The sequence below is a fragment of the Protopterus annectens genome, chromosome 4.part1, assembly GCF_019279795.1.
Source record: "Protopterus annectens isolate FY-2018-M chromosome 4.part1, PAN1.0, whole genome shotgun sequence".
In the NCBI taxonomy this organism is placed as follows: Eukaryota; Metazoa; Chordata; order Ceratodontiformes; family Protopteridae; genus Protopterus; species Protopterus annectens.
The window spans coordinates 821,056,719-821,073,663 of record NC_056734.1 but is presented as its reverse complement, the minus strand read 5'-3'; the positions used below and the strand labels follow the sequence as shown (position 1 = coordinate 821,073,663).

Below are 16,945 nucleotides of genomic sequence, written 5' to 3'. Positions count from 1 at the left end.
TAAGTGAAGTGAATTCAACAGTGCAACATGCTATAGATTTTAAGGTATATTTTTTATGAGGATGGAATTAAGCTAATTAACTAGTCTCTCTGGCCTTTTTGAGGGTACACCCTTAGTTTGCTTTAATTTCACTGTTTTCATGTGGTCTGTATCCCATAGGCTGAAAAGCAAAGTGGTTTGTTTACTTTAGAACATTTACATTGTGTCCCCTGTCACGTTTTTCTTTGCTCTGGACTATGCCTCCTCCAGAAAGGGAGCAATCACATCTTGGATTCATAAGGCTGGCAGTTTTGCAACCCTATACTTTGCTATTCCTACTTTTATTGTACACATTTAGGCAGCAGTATTGATATTATGTCTTAACTATCCAGATTTTTTTCTTTCTATTTAATGATGTTATTTGCTAAGGTGTCCTAATCTGAAATACTCTGTTTTCTTAATGCTGCTTGTCATGTCTACACAAGACTGCTGAGTTGGCATCTTTCTACCATGTTCACTATCCATTTTGATCTATTTCTTGTCCTGTCATTATTTTCATCTGAATTCTTCTCCTTTCAACCAGAACTGAAGAACATGAGATTACTTAAGAACTGTAGCTACTTTCCAGAGTAAAACTGTCTAGAAGACAGGGCATCGGGCTGTGTACTCCTTACAAAGAAACTGTTGTTAGAACTCGTGGTACCTCTAAGTGAAATCCTTAGGTATACATGCAGGATGATACTGATTTGGCAGAAAAGCAGTTATATCCATAACTGTCAGCCTCTTAACCTGAAGAATAATTGACTAAAGTCCCCAGTCTTTTAAACAGGGTTGTGGTTCACTTAGGTGATAGAATAAAAGGATACAGATATTATGTGTTTTTATAGCGTAAGACATCTATGGCTATAATGATGACATTGTTGAGTTTCAGTTATTTTTACTGTTCTGTCACAAAATCAGAAATTATGTGTGGGAATGAACAAAATTTTAAAGTGAAAGAAGGGATGTCAATGAATATCAGGGTTAGCTGAAGATGAGTGGCTGTATTCATTAAATAACTGGATTTGATGTTTCCATTTTTAAACAGTAATGGAAACTTGTAGCTGTAGACAGTCTGTTTACACCTTGTGAGCTCACTGGCAGACTACAGGAGGAAAGGAGGAGGTGGTCTCTGGTAAAAGCACTTCACCACGTTGGGGAAGGGAGTGGGTGGATTGTCCTTTCATCACCTTTTCCTTTCATTCCTATAGGACAGACGCCTAGCACACACACATAGTCTGACTCAGAGCACTTGAGAAAGTTTCACACTAAGCTCCTTTTACAGACCACAACTCTTGGGGTTTCTGTATTCCTTTTCCTAACTTAGTTTTTGACAGCTTAGAATATTTTCTGTATTTTCTGCACTGTCTTGGACTTAAAAGCATGACTAATAAAATTTGGAGATTACTTTTGGTAACAGTCTTTGGGACCTTTATTTCTGTTGCATTAGCAGGTAAGTGGGGGAATCTTGCATTTTAAATTGTTGAACAGCTGTATTACAGACATTCTTTTAAAAGTTCTTTAAACAGTTTATATGGTGGGCCCACCTGGATCCAAGGGAAAGTATCACTACAGATAAACCAACTTTAAAATATGTCTCAGCTAAAAAGTAATGAAATAGAACTAGTGGAAGGAAACAATGATAAAAGTATGTTCACCGTGATCAGAATATACAGAGGACTGGTAATTTCTTTGGGAAGTTACTAAAATGCAGCATTTAATAGCACAGCATTTCTGATATTTATTTGTTTCAAGTATTTTCTATGCTTTTATTGTATCAGTTATGTTGAACACCGCTTTACTTACCTGGCCTTACCTGCTGAGTAATATCATATCATGCTCCTTTCCTGCTGGCCAGCTTTATACAGATGAGCTGTTATGGTTTTGTAATATTAATAATAAAAAAAAATAATAATTAATAATTTGTATTACAGGAATGTAGATCAGGAAAAGGTTACTTAAAATTGCACATACGTTTTAGAGGTAGAAAAAGCAAACAAAAACAGAAAAGCATACACTTGTTTAAGTTAACTGAAGATAAATTAATAAGATAGTAAAATGCTAAACCACCTGCACTGCTTCTGCTACCTGGTCAGTCAGCTAGCTGGCACAAATCGCATTGTAAATCCAGCTATACTAGTCCTGAACCCCTGTTCCAGCAATTTATATACAAGGACCTCACTAACAGGTCAATGCCAGCCAGAGTTGTTACTCATTTGCTTTATGTCTACATGGTCACCTTACTGTTAAAGGTCTGAATTAACACAGTTTATTTATTTATGTTTTGGTAACTGGTTGGCCTAGTTGGACAGTGTGGACATGGAATTGAAGCATTTAGAAGAAACTGCATAACAAAAGTAAAAATGCTGGACAACAATAAACCACACACACACACACACACACACACACACACACACACACACACACACACACACACACACACGTGCAACTTGCTAGACATGGTCTGCACTCATGTAACTAGACAGTGCCCAGACATACTTCCTGGCACAGTACATTAACTTGTGTCCAGCCAGTTACATATATAGGTTTTCCATGAAATTAGACAATGTCAGAATTTATACTTTGACAGTCTTGTGTTTACGTAGCAAGATAGTCTGAAATCCCTGATATCACACAAGTAAAGAATCTGACTGCAGGTAAAGATCTTTTGGCACACTCATTCTCAGTTGTTTACCTACACCTTTGTTTTATGTCTATCTTGCAATCTTTAGCTTATTTATGGATTTTCACATCACAACATATTCACGGTATTTGCCACCATCTGATGGAAAATGCTTCCTGCCACTGCCACTAAACTGTCATATCCCTGTATTCTGTCATGTTCTTGCATATCACCTTTTATAAAAAAAAATTGTATCTTCTGATTACCTTCAGGTATTAGATGTTTTGTCTTGTCTTCACCCTTTTCCTTCCCTCTTTCCAGCTGCTTCTGTCAAAAGTATACACATTCAGTGAATTAATTTATCTGTTGACTGATTGATTATTAAGTAGGGGGATTATTCCCCAGGATATGCTTTTTAACCATAACATAGATGTGTTATATTGGAAAAACAGTACAATATACAATATGTAGTTACACTGCTTATAGGGGTGCCACTTTTTCAAATGCCCAAAGTGGGACTTTTTTTTTTGTAGAAATGTCAGATTTTGCAGGACATAACATACTCATAAACAGTACAAAGGATATAACTACACTTTTTTGGCAAAACAAAAAATTATTCTTGTAGCATTTAAGTTGTTTATGGTGTTTTATGTAACATTTATGTGTTTTATATACAAACTAAAAGTTTTATTCAATTATTTTAGAAAACTTTGGATTTTTTTTTGTCCAAAAATCTCAGGACTTTTGCAATTTGTATCTTTTTTTTGCAGGACACAACTAACCAAATAGGGATTGTTCTGCTCTAAGAGGGACAGGTGGTAACCCTAGCTGCTTAGTGTCACTGCAACTTATAATATGTAGTCTAAAGAAAGATAGTATGTGCAATGGTTGTCTAAAAAGTGAAGTGAAGGGGTGTATTTTAGATATAACATTTTTTAACCATGACAGTGGCTGATCGAGGAATTTGCAGAAAGGTGTGTGTGTGTGTGTGTGTGTGTGTGTGTGTGTGTGTGTGTGTGTGTGTGTGTGTGTGTGTGTGTGTGTGTGTGTGTGTGTGTGCGTGTGCGTCTGTGTGTGTGTGTGTGTGTGTGTGTGTGTGTTAGTCCGACAAGTAGGCTACTGAAAATGTATGAAAACAGACCAACATGGGTGCTCAATGCTCTGCTCCACACACATCTTCCAGTTCCCCACATCTTGGCCTCTCCACACCATCCATATTACTTTTTTCACATGTGTCTCATTAAGCATTCCCTGCATCCTTTCATCTTTTCAAGATACTCTAAATGGTCAAAACTGCACTAAAATTAACTGTGGAGGAAAGACTTGAACTTAGTTGAGGGTATGGGTTATGGGGTTCTACATCTCTGAGGTGCATTTATGATTTTTTAAACAGCTTTTTCATCCAGTAATGGCATGAAAAGTGACAATCATCTAGAGCCAATGTTTACACCACTGGGTGGCTAGGGGAAACCTGAATAAAAATCACGATTAAGAAAAAAAAAATCATCCTTACTCTTCAAGTACCCTGTGGAATAACCCACCTACTTAATAACCAATCAACAGATATGGCATTTCAATACACTCTGAATGAGAGTGCATAGTAATAAATGAGAAATTAAAAAAAAAATACTGCATTAAGCCATGGATATGGGGCCTAAAAACCCTGAAAACTGTGGGGTTATATATACTCTGAGGTGCATTTTAGAGTTTTTTAACAACCTTTAAATCCAATGACGGCCTGAATGGAAGGGAAAGAATTCAAGCTTTATTTTTTCTTTCAAGGACAAATAAGTTATATCTGCGGAAAGTAGTTCGCATTAAACTGGATAAGCAAATCACTTGAGTTTCAGGCTTCTGGCAAAGGCTCTTGCCTCCCCCATAATGCCTTTTTTAGGAAAAGTGATGAGGTTAAAACTACCAACATAAAAATTTCAACAAATGCAAATTAAAGGTCATGCTGCTAAACGCTAGGAGTCTAAACATGAAACTGCACTCATTGCAAGTATTCTTAACTCTGGAAAATGCCGGCATCTGCACAGTCGCAGAAACCTGATTCAAAGCTGCAGAGAACACCCAAGCCTTACCTGGTTACTCATTCTATCATACATTTAGACCCCAAACTGTGGGCAGTAAAACCAAATGAGGTGGATTTCAATATATTAACTCATTTTGCTCTAATATTGTAACTAGTCACATTTTCTTCTGCTAATTGTTTAAAACCTTGTTTGTAACAACTCACACACCAGTTGTTAATACTCTGTATAACTGAATTGCCTGAGGAGCTTTTTTTCTCTCTAGGTCTCTGCTTGTAAGATCCTATAGCTGATTGTTACTACTATGTTACTAAAATTTAATAAATTGTTTTCTAGTCCTGAGGAGCTTTTCACCCCAGGTCTCTGCTGAAAATGAGCCAAAAGCTCAACCAGACTAACACGGTTAACAAATGTAAAATAAATAAAAATAAATATATATTAAAGACAAACACACTACCAGGCTGGTCAGACAGTATGATGCACATGAGACACTCCAGGTGCAGTTAACCATTGACAAGACTCCTATACAAATCATAGCTAGCTACTGGCCCCCAAATCAGACTCAAGATGCCCAATTCGCCTATCTGGACCTCTTCAGATATATAAAAATTCAACCCTTTACCCTGATCCTTGGCGATTTTAACTACCCAAACCTAGATTGCAAGAACTACTCATGCCAGAACACAAATATATATTAAAGACATACACACTTCCAGGCTGGTCAAACAGTATGATGCACATGAGACACTCCAGGTGCAGTTAACCGTTGACAAGACTCCTATACAAATCATAGCTAGCTACTGGCTCCCAAATCAGACTCAAGATGTCCAATCCGCCTATCTGGACCTCTTCAGATATATCAAAATTCAACCCTTTACCCTGATCCTGGGCGATTTTAACTAATCAAACCTAGATTGCAAGAACTACTCATGCCAGAACACAAATGCCCAGAGATTCCTTAATTTTGTCAATGCAAACGCTTTGGAACAGCTAGTCGATACCCCCACAAGAGGTGTTACTATCTTGGACTTGGTATTAACCAACATGAGTAACCACTGCAGAATCAATGCAGTATCATCCTCTTGGGTAAGATCCAACCATAAAGCGGTCACTTTCGAAGTCACTATCACTCCAGACCTCCCTCTAGCTAGGATTAAACAAAAAAATTCTCCAAAGCTGATTACAGCCTTCTGATGGATGGCATAAACAGCTTCACAGCCCCCTCTGCCACATTAGAAACTGGCACCAGTATCCAAAACTACACCAAAGCACTATACAAGCATTTATATAGATGCATGGAATTGGGAATACCCGACAGGACTAAACCATCCTCTGCAAGGAAGAGTAAATCTGTCTGGTGAACATCTGCAATAAATGAACTCTATAACAAAAGGAAAAAATTGCTGTCCAGGACCAAGAAGGAGCAGGTGCTCAACTGGAAGCAATCTCTCCTTAGCCTGAACAAGCAAATAAGAGCACTAGTGAAATCCTCCAAAGCAAACTTCGAGTCCAAATTGGCCACATCTACTAGAGACAGTCATAAGACCTTCTTCACATATGTTCGCAATCTCAAAGGAAGCATCCAGATCTGTTCAGAACTGGTGGACAAGGACACCACATATATAAATGACATAGATATAGCAAACTTGCTGGCTGACAGAGTCAGTGAAAACTTCACCCCTCTCTCCACCCATCAGTAAATCAGGACATCCCCAGTACCTGCCCCCTTCCCCCTATATTTAGGGAAAAGGTCATCACTGCTCTCTCAAAGGTAAAAAATACAGCCTCCGTGGGACCAGATAACATCCCAGGTTGCATCCTACATAAACTTTGGCAGGAACTTGCAGCACCATTAGGAGCCCTATTCGACCAAAGCCTGAGTACTGGCTTCATCCCAGTTGAGTGGAGGACAGCCACTGTCATCCCTTTACACAAAGGTGGATCGTCCACTGATCCAGGAAATTAAAGACCCATCAGCCTAACTAGCCTGATCTGCAAGGCCATGGAATGGATTATCATGGACCTCATTAACAAGGACATTGGCAAACTCCAAACACTCGATCCCACACAGTTTGGCTTTGTCAAGGGGTGGTCATGTCTGTTAAATTTAGTTGACTTCTTTGAGACTGTCACCAAATCCATGGATGAGGAGAAGATGGTATACACCACCTACCTTGACCTGGCCAAAGCCTTTGACACTATTGCCCACTCGGGCATAATAGATAAACTCTCTCAAGTAGGCATCAAAATGTATCCTTTAGAGGAGGGACCCAGGCGGTCAGAAAGGCTGCGCAGCAAAGGGCAGGATGCCCACAAGATTACAAGAGAGGAGGAGAAACAATATTTTCAGCAAGGTGCTCGACCCAAAAGGTGGAACTATCCCAAAAATGCCCACAACAACAACGATTACTATACAAAGCGGAGGTGAATGGTTTATTGTGTAGTCTCTCTCGGGGTGAAAAGTCTCACAGGTGTAATATGGGCGCGAATTTTGATTCCAGTATTGAGTTATTGAATGATGAACAACATCAGGTTATGAAGACGAATTCTAAAGGTGAGGCACTCGTTAATGTTGAAAGTACGAGGGCACTTATTAATATGACTGAATATATTAACATGACTGAATGTAGTGAATGGATAGAAGGGGACTATAAGCCCTCAAAGGAAGGGATTGTATTTGACAATAATTTGCGCAATAGTGGTATTTGTGAACAGTTAGACCTACCATGTATGGTGAACAATAACAATACTGATCTGAGCGCAAATGACAATACAATCAACAGCCTGATGGATTTGAGTATATATCCGTTAAATGCATTGACTGGGGAAGGCAGTGGACATGAAATTTTTACTATTGATGGTATTAATGTTGAAGTAAATGAAAGTTGCGTGTACACTTTAAATTGTGCGTTTAAAACAAGGAATGAAGGCGTGTTGAGTGAAGAGCTAGCAGATAAACATGCATCTTCTGACACAGGGAGTGTGGGTTTTGTAACAGAGCATGTTAATACTAATACTACAACTGACCATCAATTTCCAGGGGATATACAAAATATTTTTTTTCCTGAATATGTGATGAATAATGAATGTTCACTTTTAGATCAATTTTCTGATGTATTTCAGGCGAATTTGAACCAAAATGTTTTAAATAATCCTGAGATTATCACCAACACTTATGGTGATTATACAGTATACAATTACTCTAAAGTTCAAGTTAATGCAGAGCATGTAAATTTGCTCTCAAAGGGATTTACTTTTGTTCCGTGTAGGAAACGAACACTCTCAGGTATGTTAATCGATTTGAAGTTATTTGTACGCAAAATGAATATTAAATTGTGGTTTCCAGAGATAGGGGCCAATCAAAGTTCAACCCCCCTACTAATCAAATGATAGCACTTTTTGAAAAAGCACGTGAGCTAGATTTGAGGGAACATTTTAAGAAATCAATGGGAAATAAGTTTAGCAACTTGTCAATTAGTGAATATGCTTTACTAAAAGAATTAGCTGATAATAGAGAAATACGGATAATGAAGCCTGATAAAGGTAATGGGGCAGTGGTTATCGAAAAGAATGATTATACTGACTGCATAATGGGTATGCTCATGGAGGGCAATTATGTAAAAAGTAGCATCAATGAAATTAATGTGGCATATCAAAAAATTGATCTGTTGATAGATGACATGTTGTTTCAGGGACAGATCACTGAAGCAGAGAGAAAGTTTTTGAGAAATCCTAACCCAGTGGTTAGTGGAATATTTGGAATCCCTAAATTACATAAAGGCCTGGATAATGTTAAATTCAGACGTATAGTAGATGGGAAAAGAAGTAAAGCATGTTTCATCAGTCATTTTTTGGATCATTATATGCAAAGAGGTTTAGAAGCCTTTACATAAATAATAAAAGATTCCTGGAATTTTTTGGAGAAGTTAAATATGTTATCCATCACTGAAGATACCTTGCTACTTACTATATATGTATGTAATCTCTTTCTGGTTATCCCTCATGAGATTGGATTAACTTGGTTGGAAGCAGTGTTGTTTAATAACTTCCTGTATTTTGAAGGACATTTTTATAAACAAGTCACTGGAGTGGCTATGGGGGCTGCTTGTGCTCCCATTTATGCTAATTATATAATGTCCTTCTGGGAGCAGGAGTATGTTTTTTCCAGTGCCTTTAGCAAATATATCAGGCTATATACACGCTTCTTGGATGATATTTTTATCGTTTGGGAAAGTGATAGGGAACAGCTTGAGTTATTTGTGGATTATATTAATAACACCATGGATTTTTTAACATTTACCCATGAGTATAGTGCAGACTTAATTACCTATCTGGATGTTAAATTAAGAATAGACAGAGAATTGAAGTGTATGAGATCCAGTATATACATGAAAATAACTTTTTCCAACTCATATTTAGACTACGACAGCTGGCACCCTCAATATCAGAAAAAATCTATTGTTAAGGGTCAAATGGTGAGGGCGGCCAGGATGGTAAGTGATGAAAAAGAGTTTAATGATGAGTTGGATTTTATTATTGGGATGTTTCTTAGAAGGGGTTACCCTGAAATTTTATGTGATAGTATCAAGGATGAAATTATGAGTAAAAGAGAAAATGGCACTTATAAGGCCATTTTAACAGGTGGTCTCGGCAATGACGTAGACAGTTTGATTAATCAAAATGAGAAGACTAGTTTGCCAGAGCAGGTTGATAGGTTAATGTTTGTCACCACCTTTAACCAGGCTGTTGGTTGGTTTATGTGGGTGGTGAGGAAAAACTGGGGTTTGTTACAGTTGGATAAAAGTATAGCAAAAAAAGATGGGTGGTATGCCCAATTTTGTGTTCTGAAGGGACAAATCTTTTAAGGAGATTTTAGAAAAAGGTATACATTATATACAACCAATTGTTGGGAGAAGGATTGGTAATTTTAAATGTGGGAGATGTACAATATGCAAATACATAATGGAAACAGGTAGGAGTATAATAGTGAACAATTGTTTTATCCTGATTAGGGGATACTATGACTGTCATGCCCAGAATGTGGTGTATTTGGCAAAATGCACAGCATGTCCTGCGTTTTATGTGGGAAAACCCTTAAGGCAATTTAGGGACAGAGTCAAGGAACATGTGTTGGGCGTTAGGCATTTTAGGAATACCAATGCAATGGCCAGGCACATTGTTGAATATGCAGAGCATAGTTTTAAATTTTGTGTCATCCAACAAATCAAAAAAGACATCCAGGGCAAAGTATTAGATGTCCATTTAGATATATGTGAATGACAATGGCAACTAAGGCTGGATGCATTAAATTACCTTGGTATCAATGATAGTATTAGCATAGCCCCTATTTTAAAATTAAGACATATTTTAGGTAGGAGGTAGTGCAAAATTGTTATTGGTGTTAATATATAATATATGTCATAGTATTTTAAGCTTATGTGTTTTTTAACACACACACACACACACACACACACACACACACACACACACACACACACACACACACATATATGTCAATATGGTTTTAAAAATTGTTTCACATGAGTTTTTATTTTATATTTTCAGAGGAGAAATAGGTTAATTGTATTGGGTATATAGTACTTGAATTTGTCATTTTAAGTAGTAAGTATGCAATTATTGATTTTTTTAATGTGCTAATTGATGTATTGGGTGGGTATTTAAATCATCATCTTCAGGGAATTTCATTGTTCTGATGAAGTCCTGACCAAGTGGACGAAACCTAGGTTAACAACGTGTCAAGAGTGTGTTTGGTTATTTTGTATCGAGTCTCGAATAAACCAGGAATTCGTGTGGTTATCTTGTTGTCGTGTTTCATTTGCTTCAGTGGAACGGTTCGTGGTGCCCCAGTTGCTTTTTATTGTTTGTAAGTTGGAATTGGTTACCAGTTTGTTATCAATCTGTATGTTACCAGATGGGTAGCTAACTGTCTCGCTGAGAGAACCCATCTAGTTAAAATAGGGGAAGCCACCTCAAGCAGTAGACCCATAATGAGCGGCATACCCCAGAGTTCAGTTTTGGGGCCTCTGTTATTTGGGATATACTTTTCTGAGGTACAGACCAAAACCAGTGGGCTATGGCTGACCAAGTTTGGGCACTGTCATCAATTCCCCTAGTGATGTGGACATCCTCCAAGAGGGTCTCACCAAAACAAATGACTGGTGCCAGAAACATGGCCTCAAGCTGAGTACCAAAAACTGCAACATCATCCCTTTTAGGGAGAGTGACGTCCCCACAAACTATCACATTAATAACAATGTCCTAAGCACACTATCAGTCATGAGAGATTTGGGCACCCAGATTGATAGCAGCCTGACTTTCAACCACCGTGTTGCTTCCATTGTAAGGAAAGATTTCTACATGACCCACCTCATAAGTAAGGGTATCTCATCCAGGGACAAGGAGGTCATAAGATCCCTGTAGTATTCCCTTATAAGACCCATTATTGAGTACAGTGCCCTGTTTGGCAAGTACCTTGCAAAATACATGTAACAGCTGAAGAGACCACAGAGGTTCCTCACCAGGAGAATCCAGGGGCTCAAAAATCCATACACAGATAGGCTAAAAGCCCTATCCCACTACTCAGTTTCATACAGACTCCTCAGAGGTGACCTCTGGCATACAAGGTGATCTCGGACCCCGCCTTGATGGGACTGCTACATATCTGCAAGTCAAGCTCCACTCATGTAACCCACCTCAACCTGATCTGTGCCATCAATAAGACTTACTGGCGGGACAGATTTCTGTTCCAGAGACTCACCCAATTATGGAATAGACTCCATCCATGTCAAGCAGAGTACCACTTTACCTCTTTTTAAGCGCAACCTGCATAACTGCATGGAAAACAGAAAATACATCCCTAGGATTCCACCAATGGCCCTGCTGGACAGGGGCATTGGGTGTTGACTTATCTAAACATGGGTTATAAGGGCCTCAGGGCCAATAGCCTAGTAACTTCCTATGATCCTTTGATCCTATGATCTGGGAATAGTGTATGCTTCCCTACCCCAACAATAAGATAGCCACCTTCTGTGTACCCCTCTGGTGTTAGGCTGATATGGAAGTCAAAGCACAAATGCACACAGTCATATATTTCAACTGTCTGCTGTCAAACATATTTACAGCATTAGTCCTCTCTCATTCTTCCAAAGGATATCCTTCCTCTGTGTACCACTCTGATGTAAGACTGGGACAAAACTGAAAGAACAAACAGAACACAGTAACATATTTCAACCTGTTGATGTTATATGTAGGTGGACAGTATGCCTCCTTATCAATACCCCAAAAGAACAGCCATCTCTATATGTGTCTGGTGCTTGATTATGATGGTGAAAAATGCAAATTACACAATTGTGGTAATGTATTCCAACTTGTCTGTCCTAAACAATATGCAGCCCAAAGTTAACATACAGTGACCTTCTAAGCAGACCTCTGAGATTTATGAAGAAAGTGAAAGAAATAATGATCTCAGTTTCCTCAGCCACAACAGAAGCTATAGCAATTTTCTGGGTACACTACAAATGTTGCAGGGGAAAGTTACAGAAATAATGACTGCACTTTCCACAGCCACCACACAAGCTACAATGACTTTTTGTGCATACTTCTGAGGTTTAATTGTGAGGTAAATTAAAGGCATAATGACGACACAGTTCCCAGCTCCACATACAAGTTTCATTGGCCTTGTGTGCTCATCTTTGGTCAGGGCTGGTTTTAAAATAGGTGAGATGGAAGTTAAAGGGCCAAAGACCAAGACTAAGCCTATGCTAATATCTACTTATACAGCCTGGGGTGGGGTCTGCAAAGCCTGTAGAAGCGTTGAGGGTCTGGCTGTTATATGATGCATTTTATGCTTATCTGTGAGTGACAGTGCTGCTTTCTGGTTTACCTGCTTCATTTTGATTTATGTTTTAAAAAATCCGTTTGGCCTGGTGTTTTTGTTCTGTGTTAGAGATGGGCACTTAAATTATCTAAGCTGCACATTTCACATGTTCTTTCATTGGTTAAATTGTTTCTTGAGTGATAGTTAAATACAAAATGAATTTCTGGGGCTAAGTCTTTTTCTGAAAATATTTCAAGACTGCATAAACTAAAGTCTCCCACTCACCCTCCTCTTTGTTGAGCTGCTTTTTAAACCTGGTGATTTTAAGCTGCCCACCCCTACTGTACATTGAGCTTAATAAGCTCCTTCCTTTCAACACTGCTGTTGATATCTTGAATTATTTATTTGTCTTTCCTTGTACTTATATTTAAAAAGTGCATTCTGTCTCTCATTGTTCTATGGATTTACTTGTTCTGAATTCATTATCTAGCTATCTGTTGGATAAACTTGTGTATTTTTACACTCTATTAAGCACCTGTTCTTACATCACAAGGTCAGTGGATTTGCCATCTAGTGAATTGGGAGGAAGCCTGGTCTGTTTAGGTTGAAAAAACACTTGAAACTTCTGCATGTAGTTTTATTGGTTGGAGGGCTTATTAGTCACCTTAACTTGTTTTTAGTGCCTTTATAAATTCTGTACAATTGAGTGGCTCTTGGCTCATTTATTTAAAGCAAAATACTTTTATTGATTAGTCACACTTTTATAAGTTGTTTAAAACACACTGTTGTATCCATATCTTTAAGTTGGTTTGTGGAAGTATTTTATATTTTTTCAGCTTGTTTGTGGTAGCATTTTACTCCTGACATTCCTTTGCTGTGCTTTTAGGAGGACTGGGATTATTCACCTAGTGGCAGTAGGTGTTTACCAGGTCTATCTGAGCTGGGAAGCACACAAAAGGGCTCTAAGTACTTTTTGCCCTTCTCTTGTATTCTGTGACTGTACTTTAGCAATTAAAAAAACTATACCGTCTACTGCTGCTTTAAGTAGTTAATTGCATTGTATTACATTGTGCATGTTAGTTGCAGATAGTTTGCATGGTCTTGTTACACTTGGGCTCCAAACCAGCTATTCTACATTATGAAGGTGTTCTTCTCCACCCTTATGGCAGAAGTGTGCTGATCTAACCTGTCTGAGTTGGGGAATACTAGTGGAAGGCTTATTGTGTGCTTTCCTGATTGGTAGTTAGATTAAAACTTGTTTCTGTTTGCTCATATTTACGCCTCACATTTGTGCTGTGTTGCTCTTCATTCAGCAGATGTTAGCAATGCCCAGTATAGATGCAAAAGCCTAGAAGCTCAGTTTTTTTTCCTTAAAAAGCCGTCAGTGAAACCCTTCCAAGCTTTTATGCTGCTCTAGGAGCAGCTCAGTGGCACACTGAGCAGAGTTGCTTTATTGGTCAACTTTAGCTACACAAAGTATAGGTCCCTCTTGTAGTCTTGGCACTACCAGCAATCCTGTCAAATTAACCCATTCCTTTCCATAATAAAACATACCAGTAAGAGCTTATCATGGACAGGCAGTTTCCTAATACCTCTCTGGCCAGCTTGATAAACATGGTCATCCTGAAGCAATGTATCAATTGCTCATTGAAACAAACAAATACTTTTTGTGAGAGATGTAGTTACACTATGAAATTGGAGGCAAGACTCTCACATAAGGAAAAATCGAATGCCAAACAGGTTGTCAGCAAACACACACACACTAAATAAATAAGGACATGACACATAAACCCACATATGCAGAGGTAGTCACTAGTAACTTAGCAAAGGATCAGAGGCCTCTTACTATCCATATCCATAAACAAGAGCTTCCAATTTTTCAGTTCTTATATTATCTTTTGTTTAGTTTCATCTCACATATCATTAGCTGGCCTTACATCTAAATACTTTATCTTGTCATGTGCCCATAAATATGGGTATTGCTGAAACAATCTGTGAGCAAATACATAATTTACAGCTGTAGTCTTTGTTTTTATCTTCATTAATATTATATCCTGAAAAGACTTGAAACTGTTTCAAAGTGTCCTACAACAACAAAATCTCATATAGATTTATCAAATGCAGAATAAAATCTTCTGCAAATAAAGCCAACTTTTCTTCATTGCCATACAGATTATATATTTGAATTTCTGCATCCCTTACTTTCTTTGCCAATTACTCTAAATATTAATCAAATAATAAAGTGTAAAGAGAACACACCTGCCTGGTTCCTGTGCTCAAACACAACTTATCAGAGAGGAACCGTTCTGCTTTAATTTTTGCCTTTAACTCTTGCCATACATCCTAATTAACCTTACCATGGAATACAAATATTTCCATTGCCCTGTTCATAAAATCACAGCTTACTTTGTTGAATGCTTTCTCTGTATCAAGGCCCACCAAAACAGTACTGTTTTCTTACATGCTGCTTTCCTCTGCATTACAATTGTTCTAGTAATGTTGCCATTATTTTAGCTGGAATAGATATAAGCACTTTATAATCATGGTTTAAAATAGAAATGGGTCTAAATGAAGCTGGGTCTGATGTGTCTTTAACCTCTGGGTAATACAGCCACCACAACATTCTTCCAAGATGCTGGTGCTTACCCTAGTTTTAAAATATTATAAAACAAACTCTCCATATCTTTATCACTTTCTTCCCTCCTAACTTCCAAACTTCCACAGGAACACCATCTGTTCCTGTAGGCTACCCTGCCAAATGTTTATGCATCACAGTTTTTATCTCATTGCCTTCTATCTTAACTATTGGTTGTTGAGCCCCATCCTCCTCTAACCTTGGTGTAATTAAGTCTTTCATAAATATTTCCATTTGTGTTCTTTCTTGGTTTTAATATTCCTCTACTTTATACACATTTTTCATAAAATTTCTGAAATATCTCTAATACTGCTACAGGATCTCTAATTGAATTTTTTTTGCCATAGGCTCCACAGGTTTGGCAACCACCCTTTTTACTTTCTCTTGCCTAGGTCATTGAGCTAAAAGTTTTTGTGTACTGTAGCTTTTATAAAAAAAAAAAATAGTTGCAGCAATCTTTCTAAACTCATGCATATTATCCAGATACTCCCTTACTTTCTCTTTAGCAATCTGTAATTGCATGTCCTTTTGTTCTGCGAGATCCCAATTATTCTACAATAATTTAACCTTTGTCAGCCCCTCTAAATAATTCCTATTACTTCTTAACCATATTTCTTTTTCTTTTATTTCTACCTTCTTTTTCAGTTTCATTTACATTTTATCCCACTCACTATCTATCCCTTATCATAGGATTATAGGAAGTTACTAGGCTATTGGCCCTGAGGCCCTTATAAGCCTAGCCAAGAGTTTAGCCCATGCATAGTTAAATCGGCACCCAATGCCCCTGTCCAGCAGGGACACAGGTGGAAACCCAGGGATGCATTTTCTATTTCCCATCCAGTTATCCGGATTGCTCTTAAAAAGGTGTAAATAGGTACTCTACTTGACGTGAAGAGGGAGTCTATTCCATAGATGGGGGCGTCTCTGGGACACAAATCTGTCCCACTAGCAAGTCTTATTGATGTCACAGACCCAGTTGAGTCTGCATGTGTGGGTTACTTGAGTGGAGCTTGACTTGAGGATATGCAGCAGTCCCATCAAGGCGGGATCTGAGATCACCTTGTATGCCAGACAGAGGTCACCTCTATATGAGAGAGAGTAGAGGCATAGGGTTTTTAGCCTATCTGTGTATGGTAGATTTTTGAGGCCTGATTCTCCTGGTGAGGAACCTCTGTGGTGTCTCCAGCTGCTGCATGTGCTTTGCAAGGTACATGCTGAATGGGGTGTTGAACTCAATAATGGGCCTTATAAGGGAAGACTACAGGGATGTTGTAACCTCCTTGTCCCTGGATGAGATATCTTTACTTATGAGGTGGACCATGTAGAAAGCTTTCCATGCAATGGAAGCAACATGGTGGTCAAAAGTCAGGCTGCTATCAATCTGGGTGCACAAATCCCTCACGACTGACTGCGTGCTTAGAACATTATTTATGTGACAATTTGTAGGGACATCTCTCTTCCCAAAGGGGGATGATGATGCATTTTTTTTGTATTCAGCTTGAGGCCATGTCTCTGGTACCAGTCATTTGTTTGGGTGAGACCATCTTGGAGGATGTCCACAACACTAGGGGAATTGATGACAGCTCCCAACTTGTAGTCATCTGCAAACTTGGTCAGCTATAGCCCACTGATTTTGGCCTGTATCTCAGAAAAGTATATCCCAAACAACAGAGGCACTAAGACTGAACCCTGGGGTAAGCCACTCGATATGGGTCTACTGCTTGAGGTGGCTTCCCCTATTTTGACTAGGTGGATTCTATCGAGCCAGTTGGCTACCCATCTGGTAACATATGGATTGA

The 16,945-nt window shown here is 38.4% G+C and overlaps 1 protein-coding gene across 1 annotated transcript in view; it reads left to right on the top strand.

Annotated features, from left to right (window-relative positions):
* The first annotated feature begins 1,279 nt into the window (after window positions 1-1,279).
* The window catches only part of SNORC (secondary ossification center associated regulator of chondrocyte maturation), a 175,948-nt gene continuing 160,282 nt past the window's right edge, over window positions 1,280-16,945 (top strand). Inside the window, exon 1 of the mRNA XM_044070935.1 lies at window positions 1,280-1,471. Within this exon, the coding sequence (XP_043926870.1) occupies window positions 1,402-1,471 (70 nt within the window). The 5' untranslated portion in view covers window positions 1,280-1,401. The remainder of the gene's footprint in view (window positions 1,472-16,945) is intronic.